This window comes from Balaenoptera borealis (assembly GCF_965194805.1).
Source record: "Balaenoptera borealis genome assembly, chromosome: 6".
In the NCBI taxonomy this organism is placed as follows: Eukaryota; Metazoa; Chordata; class Mammalia; order Artiodactyla; family Balaenopteridae; genus Balaenoptera; species Balaenoptera borealis.
This window is the reverse complement of record NC_138863.1, coordinates 117207334-117220225: the sequence shown is the minus strand read 5'-3', so window position 1 is coordinate 117220225 and position 12892 is coordinate 117207334. Positions and strand designations below refer to the sequence as shown.

Sequence of the window (12892 nt, the reverse complement as noted above, 5' to 3'; positions counted from 1 at the left end):
GCATAAAACACCAAAGAAAAATATCTTTAAAAATATGAAAGTGTCACTATTTCTTAGATGTCAGTTCTCCCTAGGTGATCTACAAATTCAATACAATTCCCATGAAAATCCCCATGGTCTATTTAGTAAAATTACAAAAGATGATTCTAAAATTTATAAAGAAATACAATACCTAGATGAGATAAAAGAACTCTGAAAAAGAACAAGATGAAAGAACTTCTACTATCTCATTTCTAGATACAATATTATTGTATAATGATGATTTTAGTATGTCAATTGTATCTCAATTTAAAAGTTGAAAAAAGGGAGGGACAGGTTTGTGACTATAATACACTCCCTCTGATTTAGTAAACCTTAAAACGAAAGTGTCTGTTGCACAACATAAATGGTCAATAAATCAGTTGTGTTAAAAATATATATATATATGTCAATAAACACATGAAAAAATGATCAATATTATTAATCATCAGAGAACTTCTAAATTAAAAAGACTTATGATACTCTCTTGGTAAGGATGTAGAGCACCTGGAACTCTCATATACAGCAGTTGGTAAAATAAAATGATATAACTACTTTGGAAAATGTTTGGCAATTCCTTGCAAAAGCAGACAACAAAACAAAAAATATATTTAGAAAAAGGAAAAAAAGAGAAAAAAGAAAAAAACAACTTAATCAAGATGAATGGAAGAAAGGAAAAAAAATAGAACAAATAAGATAGTAGGCAGAAATAATGAAAATTATAACATTTAAATGTATCGGTAATCACAATTTATATAAATAAATGCAATCTTCAAATACCTAAATTGTGAGGATGAAGTTTGAAAATGATAAGATAGAAAAGCAAAAACAATGTGTACTATTGAAAAGAATGCTAATGTTGTGATTTTAATATTTTTTAAAAATCCATAAAGCAAAAAATTAATAGAAATAAACTGGATTGGTGAAAAACAATAAAAGATTCAGTTCTCTGAGAAGATATAATAATCTGAACTTGGAGGGAATGAATAAAAATAGTCTTAAAATATGAAGACTAAATTAACCTACTAAGGAGAAACTGAATAATTCATCATTATAATGTGACATTTTAATACAGCTTTCTTGGAAATTAGAGACAAAATAAATCATAAAGTAAATTTATGATTTGAACATCATGATGGGCAAGTTTGATTAAACGGGCATATATGTAACACTAAATCTTTTAAGCAGAGGTGAAAATTTTATAAATCATTCCTAAGTCATGAATCAACTGAGGTTTCAAAGGATTTCTGTTATTCTAGTCAATTCTATGATTACAATTCAGTTATAATCAAAGTCAATTATAAAAAGTTACCAAAACTCCTATAAAAATATTGAAATAAAAATAATAAAAACAATTCAGAGGGCATACTTACGCTGGAAATTGAGAAATACTTACATTAAATTTTAAAAGTACTACATTAGTACTAGTGGGAAGTACCTAAGGGAGTATTGCAAAGGGATTTCATAACTCAAAGACTTATATTTGAAAGGAAGAATGCTAAAAACTAATAAGCTAGACATTCAACATAGTAATTTAAAAACAATATGGGATAAAAAAATAGAAGAAAACATAATAACACGAGGAGTAGAAGTTAGTGAAATAGAAAACAAAGATAAATAGAGAACAAAAATTAAGCCCAAAATATGGTTCATGGAAAAAGAGGGAGAGATGAAAGGGAGAAGACAGGGGGTCAAGAGCAAGTGCAAGAGTGAGTGCAGGCAGCCCAGAGCAGAAGAGGTGCTTCAGCAAGAGCAAAGGGGCACTAATAAGCCAACCCGGGAGTCCAAATGGGACACTGCCACCACTAGTAAAAGGATTAAACATGTAATAAGAGAATATGTTACACTTTGAGAATGCTCTTGAACAATATATGAAATGGAAAGAATCCTTTTAAAAGTACAAAACACAAATTAAGAGGTACAAACATCCAGTTACAAAATAAATGAGTCACAGGTATAAAATGTACAGTGTGGGGAATATAGTCAATAATTACACAATATCTTTGTATGGTGACCTATCGTAACTAGACTTACCTTGGTGATCATTTTGAAATGTATAGAAATATCAAATCACTATGCTGTGTAACAGGAACTAACGTAGTGTTGTAGAGGTGGGGAGTGGGGGAACTGGATGAAGGCAGTCAAAAGGTAGAAACTTCTAGTTACAGGATAAATAAGTAGTAGGGGTGTAATGTACAACATAATAAATATAATTAATACTGCTGTATGTTATATATGAACATTGTTAAAAGAGTAAATCTTGAGTCCTCATCACAAGGAAAACAATTTTTTTTTCTATTTCTTTAATGCTGTATCTATATGAGATAATGGCTGTTCACTAAACTTATTGTGATAATCATTTCATGATGTATGTAAGTCAAATTATTATGCTGTACATCTTAAACTTATACAGTGCTGTATGTCAATTTTATCTCAATAAAACTGGAAGAAAAACAAAAAGTACTAAAACTGACTCCAGAAGAAATGGAAAGATTGTAATAATCCTGTATTGATTAAATACATTTAAACATTAATTAAATTTTTTCTAACAAAGAAAGCAATAGCCCCAGATACTTTACAATCTAACTCCAATTCTAAGCAAGATTTTCCTGACAATAAAAAAAAGAACATAATTCCTCAGCAAATTTTGTGAGTTTAACATAACATAATTTGATACTGAAATAAAACAAGTACATTAAAAAAAATCACAAGACCTACTAAGTCTTAAAGCTAACAACATTCCTTTATATGTTAAGAAAGCCACCTTCTGAATTATAACTTAGTCACAGATATGCATATTTTTTTAAAAATCGAAATGGAGTATTTTTCCATTTAAAATAAATCTAGTTATGTTTTTGTTTGTTTATATCCTGTGTCAGTCTATCCTATATTTAGATTGCCAGAGTAAATTGCCTGAGACTCAGCAGTCCCCTAATACAATGCTACAGCCCCTAATACAATGATAAACATAAGATTTTTGAAATTCTAAATCTGAAGGCTCCGGTTTTATTTCCCCATGTTTCTAGACGAACATCTAAATTTTCTAGTTTATATGGAGGACTCACTAAGATCTGTGCCCAGGCTTCCTCTCAGTGCTGTCAACTATCACCTCCTTATGCGAGCCTTAATTTTAGTCAATTACTTTATTTCATGTTCTCCAAACAGGCTCTCCTCACTGACACTGTGCATTTACACGAAACTCTTCTCCTTGCCCTCTACTTGCTGAATGATTTTCAACATCCTGTTCATGTTTCACTGTCTTCATAAGGCATTTTACAACTTTCCGAATCTTTGTTAAATTTCCATATTCATAAATGTTTGTATAGCTCATTTGGTCTTTTATACTTATTAATGTGTATACAAGTAGAGCCCTGAAATACATAAGGTCTAAGTCCTTTGTAAATTATTACATATATTAGGACCACTAAAGAGTAAAATGTTCTCTACTATATGCATCTTTTGCTGTGGTAAGAAACACATAATGTAAAATTTACCATCTTAACCACTTTTAAGTGCTCAGTCGTGTCAAGTGTATTCACATTAATCTGAAATGCTACACCCATTAAAAAACAACTTTCCTTTTTCCTCCCTCCAGCCTTGGCAACCACCATGAACTTGACTACTCTAGATATTTTATGTAAGTTGAATAAAACAGTATTTGTCTCTCTGTAACTGGCTCACTTCACCAAGCACATGTCTTCAAGTTTCATCCATGCTGCAGCGTCTGATAAGACTTTACTATATGCACTTGCTGATGCATCTATAGTGTTTTCATTTCTTTGGAATGATCACTTTCTTAGATATTTTCATTTTTTCACTAATATCTTTACTGCTAGTGATGGGCTTTTATTTATTTATTTGTTTGTACTTATGTGGGAGGAGCATTATTCACAAAATATTTTTATTGAACTCTTAAATATTACTGACACCAAGAATTAAATATAGCAAAAAACATGGTGCACTGCAGATTGAAGTGGGGGGAGAATGGTAGTGATGCATGTTGTTTTATATTTTACTATGTGTTAAGTAGATTTTCATGGACTTACTTGTCAGTGTACACCACTAAAGTTTATGCCCCAGTAAAACTACCAGTTACTTTCTGTCATGAGTCTTTGGGTTCATTATGAATAGTAGAACATATTTTGTTTAAATCAATGAAGGCCAAGAATTTGCTTTGTCTCTAAACTAAAATAGTACAAAATCTGTTTCTTGTCATCTTAGTATCTTTATAATGTCTAGCCCAGTGATATGTATAAACTAGGTGCTCAATAAATATCTATATGGGGTCTAATTTCCTACTGTGAAGATGATATTGAACTTGACATAAAAATTATTGCTATAAGAAGTAAATATCCTCAGGGAACGATACTCAATATCTTCTAAATAACCACAATGGAAAAGAATATGAAAAAGAATACACATATATACATACATATATATGAATAACTGAATCACTTTGCTGTACACCAGAAACTAACACCACATTGTAAATCAACTATACTTTAATAAAAAAATTTTAAAAGGAAGTAAATATCATGCAGTGAGCACGGAAGACATAATTATGCATACTGGTCACCTTTTAGTTTCTAAGCCATGTTGTCTTCCCCAAGGCTGTGGTGCTTGTTCCTTCTTTGGAGAACTTGCTCCCTCAATAGCAAGTTGACTATGACTGACTCCCTCTTGTTATTTAGGTATCAGCCTAAATATCACTTAAATCAGAGGGGCCTTATTTGACCACTCAATTTAATAACATTGGCCCTTCCTGTAGTTATCTTTTATCCATCAAGGTTTTCTTGGTTTGTTTTCCTTATAAGATTTAATACCAGATGAAACTGTGTTTTTCATTTATCCATTTACTTTCTCTTTCTCCTCTTTAGAAGATAATCTTCATGAAAACGATTCCTTTTTTTTGTCCTATTGTTGCTCTATTTCTAACACCATGCATCAATTAAAGATACTCAGTAAAGAGTTGCTGAATTAATAAATAACTGAATGTATATAATATTAATTACAATATTATATTTTAAAGGATAATACAGAGAAATTATAGTAAAATGAGGAAAGTAGTTATGTAAGTACATACACAAACACATAATGTACACACACATATTTCTACTATTTACCTTTCCAAAAATGCTTAATCTTTTGGAGTCAATGTATGGCTGTTTCAGTAAAAATCTGAAATGAAAAAAAAAAAATTATAGCTATATCTTCTTGAGTTAAATGAACCATAGAAATTCATTCTTAACAACAAGAAACAAAACAAAACAGAATAAAACAGAGGTCAAATGAGACTGCTTAAGTGGTTGCAGCTCTATTCATGTAGAAGGGTCCTGTATACCAAAATCTTGCTATTCAGAGTGGTGGTGCAGTAGCTTGGGTATAACACCTGTTAACTTGTTACAAATGCAGAGTCTTGGGCCCATTACCAGCCTACTGAATCAACATCTGTATTTTAACAATATCTTAGCTAATGTCTGTATACTGTTTTAAAGAACCTACTAGTTTTCTCAGGTCACTTTTTCATGCCAGTGTGGGAAAGGTATCTGTGAAAGTTCAAGAACTGTAATTAACTGGGACAATAATAGACATTGTGGATTATTGTAAATAAATAATATAGTAGTTTAATTAAGGTCTCTCCCATTTTCATAAGTCCAAAGTTGATTCTAATTCCAGAGGGGGAAGTATGATAATTCTTTTATTATGTCACTGAGAGTGAAAGATACTTGAAAAAATACAATAGTCTTTATGATTAACTTAGCAAATTGTTTAATCATTAAAATATAAATCTCTTAGCATTTACCAATGCTAAGTATTATATATCACATACCTAGTTTCTCATTACAGGAAAAACGATAAGAAAATGTACATTCACTTACTTCACTGCTGCTATTTGGTCCTTTATTTCCACTGAGCCTAACCTTCGATGAATCTCCTGCAAAATTTTCAGGCCCTGGAATCCACTTCCTCTGCCATCAAAACGTGCTGTGATGACGTTACCCGTGTCAACAAGTACTGAATCCCAGTCAAAATGGAACTTATCTGTAACTAGCTGGCCTCCTGGTTCTTCATTCCTGCAAATACCAACACATTTGACCAAAACAAGAACAACTGACAATGTGGTCGAAATTTTAGTGTTCCCACCTATTGGTTAAAAATTATGGAAAAGACCCAGGTTGGCTATTAAAATTTCTCTTAATTCTTGATATTAAACCTGAAAATATAAATACCATTTTCCTTTGTAAATTTTCAAATGAAAAGCTCTTTGAATGAAATTAAAATATGAAACAGAATTTAAAACTGTTCATGAGAAATTATTTAACCCATTTTAAAAAGAGAAAAATAAAGAAAAAAGCACACACTTTCCATAGGCATTTCTAAAGAATGATCATCAAGTTGACATACAGGCCCTACTTTATTGGATTTCTTACAGACAGTGTGTTTCAGAAATGTTTTGCAGATGGTATACAAGGGCTAAAGGGTCTGACAGAGAGAGGAATCAGTCATGGAAGCTTAATAATAATAATTTAACAAGAAATGTACGATCCTAAAGCACATCAGATTCAAAAAGAAATACTGCATTAATATTTCCTGAATTGTTTTTTGTGACGTAATTCTCACTGAGAAGAATTTAAGCCAACAGTGAGGAAAAATTCTTTTTTATCACTAAAGTTGACAGCAAGAAAAGGAAGCAGACACGCATATGTTTGAAAAATTTGAAAGCTAAAAGTAAAGATGGAAACACAAATTATAAATCATGAACATTCTTTCCAGAGGGAAAAGGTGACACAATTTTAAAATGTCACACTGCAATGGTATTTATAATTTATTTTCCAGAGTATAGAACAGGTAAAAAAGCAGACTCTCATAAAATCACACAGATTATCTAGGTCCAAACCCAGGTACAGTTCAAAAACACAGTGGTCCATGTGATAGATTTTAAGAGTATCAAATCATCTAACTCTCTGAAAAGATCTCCATTTTTAGTTGGGCTGCATACTAGAAATCTTCACACTACTCACTCTCCTGTGAAGACACCAAACTTGCCTTCAAGTTTATGCAGATGTGTTGCTTTGAAGCACTAAAATATACCAATACACAAACTAATTATAATTAACAAGCTTTTAGGTTATCAGATTTGGTAAAGGAAATAACTTCTGGGCAGCAAATAGAACTGAGCAGATACAGAGGTTGTGTGGGACCAATGAGTTGGGTAAAGGAGGAGGTAGGGAATAGGGCAAAATGTCAGACAACTAAAATTTATTGAGTGCTGTTATGGAACGAATTGTGTCTCTCAAAATCCATATGTTGAATCTCCAATGTCCACTATCTCAGAATCTGTATTTGGAGACAATGCCTTTACAGTAGTGATTAAGTTGAAATGAGGCTATTAGAGTGAACCTTAATCCAATCCAACCTGTGTCCTTGCAAGAGGAAATTCGGACAACAGAGAGACCCTAGGGGTGTGTATGCACAGAGAAAAGAACATGGGAAGAGGCAGCAAGAGGGCAACGATCTGCAAGCCAAGGAGAGGTCTCAGAAGAAATAAAGCCTGCTGACATCTAGCTCTTGGATGTTGAGCCTCTGGAACTGTGAGAAAATAAATTTCTGTTGTTTAAAATACCTAGTCTGTGTTATCTTTCTATGTCAGCCCTAATAAACTGATACAAAGGCCTTCTATGATCTAAGCACTTAAGATCCTTTATCTTATTTACAATACACCACCAAAAGTTATTTAACCTTTCTGGGGAGGAAGTTGTCTGTCGCATGGCTTATTGCATGTATTATTATTCCTACATTGTAAATAAAGAAATTGTGCCACGGAAGGGTTTTAATAATGACCTACTCCATTCCTTCCTAAATCACACATTTAATGGTGATCCTGTGATTCCAAATCTAGAACCGTTTTGTCCTTTGTGTTTGCCATCTTTATCTCTTTTTTTAAATTTAATTTTTAATTTATTTTAGTTTTTGCACATTTACCTCTTGATCAGATTATTAGGAATTGTTACTACACATTTCCATGTGCTTCTGCCTAGAATTCCAATTGCCTAGTTCAGAATGAAGTCTGAAATTGCTATTTTTTCCACATTCCCAGATGATACTGATGTAACTTGTGTACCATTTGAGAAATAGCATGAATCACCATGCGTGGCACACTTTCTGGTGCATGGAGAACATAGAGAATGCTTGTTGAACTAGACAGTTTCAGGGAAAGTAGACTCAGGTGAAGTTTAAAATGGAAGGACCTTAAAAAGCTTAATAAATCCTGTATTTTGAAGCTTGGGGATATATTGCAAATATTAGAAAACAGAATATGGTCCACAAAGGACAAGATACAAGGATTAACTTCAACATTTAAGCTGAGTAAAAATATGACAGTTTAAGTCCCAATTTCACTCTGAACATAGATAGGGAAGATACTAAAACACTAAGACTCAGTTTCCTTATCTTTAATAATGGTAAAACACTGTCTTGTTTTCCTCAAAGTGTTTTGTAAGCATTAAATGGCATAATGTATTTGAAAATACTTTGTGAAATATAGTAAGCAATATAAGATTATTATTAGATTTACTGAACAATAGAAACTGTAGGTATTACTCTTTTGTTTGAAGTCACTTTTACTTATACCGAGCATATTTCCTTATAGTTCAAAATGGAAAACTATATAAAAGATTTTGGCCAGTTGTGCAGAAATTAAATTGCACGATATCTATGGATCAAGATATTATACCATGTAGTTGGAGCTGTTATATCAAGGGGACTTCCATTTTCTAGATGGTCAAAGATACCAAAGGTTCATAAGAAAATTAAAAAGTGCAATCAACAGATCCTTTGGAGCAATTATCAGAGTGTTGTTAGTTACTAAGGCAAGAGAGCCTAGAAATAAACCCATGCACCTATAGTCAATTAATCTTCAACAAAGTAGGCAAGAATATACAGTTGAGAAAAGACAGTCTTTTCAACATGTGGTGTTGGGAAAGCTGGACAGCTACATGTAAAACAATGAAATTAGAATATTCCCTCATACCATATACAAAAATAAACCTGAAATTGTTTAAAGATCTAAATGTAAGACATGACACCATAAAACTCCTGGAAGAGAACATAAGCAAAACACGCTTTGACATAAATCATACCAATATTTTCTTAGTCTCTCAAGGCAAAAGAAATAAAAGCAAAAATAAACAAATGGGACTTAATCAAGCTTAAAAGCTTCTCCACAGCAAAGGCAACCTTTAACAAAATGAAAGGACAACCTACTGAATGAGAGAAAATATTTGCAAACAATGCGACCGACAAGGGGTTCATCTACAAACAGCTCATACAACTCAACATCAAAACAAAAACCAAAACTAAACAACCCAATCAAAAAATGGGCAAAAGACCTAACTAGACATTTTTCCAAAGAAGACATACAGATGGCTAACAGGCCACATGAAAACATGCTCAACATCACTAATTATTAGAGAAATTCAAATCAAAACCATAATGAGGTATCACCACACACCAATCAGAATGGCCATCATCAAAAAATCTACAAACAATAAATGCTGGAGAGTGTGTGAAGAAAAGAGAACCCTTGTACACTCTTGGTGGGAATGTAAATTGGTGCAGCCACTATGGAAAATAGTATACAGGTTCCTTAAAAAACTAAAAATAGAACTACCATATCATCCAGCAATCCCACTCCTGAGCATATATCCAACGAAAACCATAATTCCAAAAGATACACACACCCCAATTTTCATAACAGCACTATTTACAATAGCCAAGGCATGGAAGCCACCCAAGTGCCCATCAGCAGTTGATTGGCTTAAGAAGGTGTGGTTTGTATATATGATGCAATATTACTCAGCCATAAAAAAGAATGAAATATTGCCATTTGCAGCAACGTGGATGGACCTAGAAAATATTATGCTTAGTGAAGTAAGTTAGACAAAGACAAACCCTATGTTATATCACTTATATTTAGAATCTAAAAAAAAATACAAATCAATCTATATTTGAAACAGAAATAGACTCACAGACATAGAAAACAAACTTATGATTACTAAAGGGGAGAGAGAGGGAGGGACAAATTAGAAGTATGGGATTAACAGATAGAAACTACCATACATAAAATAGATGAGCAACCTGGAATTACTGTATAGCACAGGGAATTATACCCAATATCTTACAATAACTTATAATGATACATAATTGGCAAAAAACTTGAGTTGCTATGCCATATACCTGAAACTAACACAATATTGTAAATCAATTATACTTCAATAAAAAAAAGGAAAAGAAAGAAAAAATATAGTTTAAAATAAGGCACATTTTTCAAACTTATGATTAATAAGTGATTGTAGATTTTTCAAAGCAAACTCAATTCCTTACTCATGCTTGCAATACCCAGGAAAAAAATACAATTTCTTTCATTTGCTCTGCTTCACCTGCTTTCAATGTCAGAACACAAAATGTTATAATCTATTATCAGCCAATAATTTTAACACATTTCTCTGTCTAGTTGGGTGTGTTGTTCTTTCTTTTTTGGTGCAGAATACAGGCATGTCTATTTCAATATCAATTATAAAAGAACATGGATTATGATGGTAAGCATTGCCTGTATAAGGAACAAGCCAGAGACTTGCAGAAGCAACGGGGAGATTTTTCACAAAGTGTTCGCCAGAAATTACTAGATTTTTTCAACAAATAAAGGCAAGAAAATATTACTTATTTGATGAAGTAGGAAAAGATATATGGCTGTAGGGATGACCACAAGGAATGTACTGTAAACCAAATCATCCATCATATAATAAATGGGTATCACAATTCATGTATGTATTGGCCATGCAGAATTGGTGAGCTCCCATTCATTTCCTTCCTCTTTGTTTTTCTCTGAGTGTCTGCCTCATCCTTTTTTTGACATGGTTTTGCTTTACTCTCTCTGTCTCAGAAATCTCTGGGGACATATAAAGAACAGTGTTTCAAGGTTGAGAATAGGGACACACAATTTTGTTGAAAGTTTTATGAAAAGAACAATTCCATGTGTTTTAAGCAATGAAAAGGCCACAGCAATATGAAATGTGTCTACTTCCTAACACAGGCAGCAAAATCAAATTAAGACTAAACTTTTCTTAGAAGTTAAGGTCTTTGAGGGTAGAGTTCACATCTGTTTTAATACCTTGAACACTCAATGTCTCTGTGTGGATGAAGAGAACATGATATAAGCAAATAATGAAATAAAGAAAAAAGGCTGAGCAAAACACACAAAATTCAATAGACCTTTAAAATGACAAAACAAGCCACTTCTTTATGACATAACAAAACATCATCTATGTCAAAAACTGAATTAAAGTGAAGAGATTTGTTCAGAGTACATGTTTGGTCAGGTTCACTAAATGCTATTTAAATTCATGAAAAGAGCTGGATTTACCTTCAGAAGAGATACGTTTTGACTTTGTTACCAATATGCTGAGTTACCCTGGCAATTATATGCTCTTTTTATCTTCATTTATTGTTTTCATTATAGAATAATGTGTTGTAAATAGTTAAGATCACGTTCAGTACATTTTTAAAAGCCTTTTCCTTACCACGAAAACTTTGGCTAGATAAACAGAAGGAACATATTTACCAGTGAGAGAACTTTCCATGAGTGATCTATTGAATGGCAGAATGTTTTTTTTCCTACACGACAGAATTTCAAAACTGCTATACTACAGCTGGGTATCTGTGTCTATTGGGTTGTGGAAGGAGAGGACAGAGAAAATTGCTTGTTGTCATCTTGGTTCTTTGCTCTTTTTAGGCTTAGAATAGATCAACTTCAGCTGCATAAGTGCTAGATAAGAGCTAGACTCAGGGAGAGCTGTGCTACAATTTTATTTTAGATATAGTAAACTAAAAAAGAGTGTGAAAAGAAGGGTGGCAAACAGAATGAAAGGCCAGATAAGGAAAAAGAAACTTATGTTGCAGAGAGCTGCATCACAGTACATTCTTAAGGAAAATAAATCGTCTGCGCTTTTGATTTTGTTCTTTAGGAGAGAACTCATTTCACAATAGAACATGAGTTTGACATGAGTAGAGTGAAACAATATTTGTCTTGTCTTAATCTGAAATTTATAAAAATGTATAGTCAGCGATGACTTAGTTATAACATAAGTGCATCTAAAAGCTAATGAAATTTATCCTGTTTCAAGCAATATATATCAATACATGCAGATACATACATCGGTCAAGGGCTTCTTGGCCAATTCCTTCTATTTCTCATTTTATTATCCATAGACTTCCCTCTCATGGAAGGATTGTCCTACATGCAGATTGGTGGAATAAGTTTTCTCATATATATACTACATCATATAAGAAATAACATTCTTTTTTTTCTGTCAGAGAACAGTTTCTTGTTCACATCCCCATCTTCTTCCATTAGGAATATTATAATATAATATAACCTGCAAATTTCTGATCCCTGATTTGTTTACATACAATTTTTGGCTGAATTAATTTCCACGGAGTTACAACTAGGGAAGCGTTTGATATGGACAAGTTTATTTATGCCTCTAACCAGACCCCGTGGTCTACCTGATAATACATAGAAAATTAGGCTTATCAAACAAATTCTCAAGTTGTGTTATTCTCCATCACCTGTGTTCATATACTTACATTCATAGATCTTTCCCATGTTAAACTTTTTAGAAAATATTGCCTATATTAATGACCTGAACCTAATAGTGATGTGAGAGTGTTATCATGAAAAGGGTTCAGATGATACGTTGGTAAAACCAAAATGAGTTGAGCCCAGGCCCAGTGGCTTTAGACAAGTGCCTAAGTTTGCTTTGGTGTGGAAGATGATAATAATAGTGTCTACCTAGTAGAGTTATGGTAAATATTA

At 32.6% G+C, this 12892-nt stretch overlaps 1 protein-coding gene across 1 annotated transcript in view; it reads right to left on the bottom strand.

The window, feature by feature from the left end:
- DPP10 (dipeptidyl peptidase like 10) overlaps nucleotides 1-12892 on the bottom strand; it is a 676003-nt gene that overhangs the window by 15635 nt on the left and 647476 nt on the right. Inside the window, exons 20-21 of the mRNA XM_082397857.1 lie at nucleotides 5898-6092; nucleotides 5142-5196 (exon numbers count right to left, since the gene is read on the bottom strand). Coding sequence (XP_082253983.1) covers nucleotides 5142-5196; nucleotides 5898-6092 — 250 coding nt within the window. The remainder of the gene's footprint in view (nucleotides 1-5141; nucleotides 5197-5897; nucleotides 6093-12892) is intronic.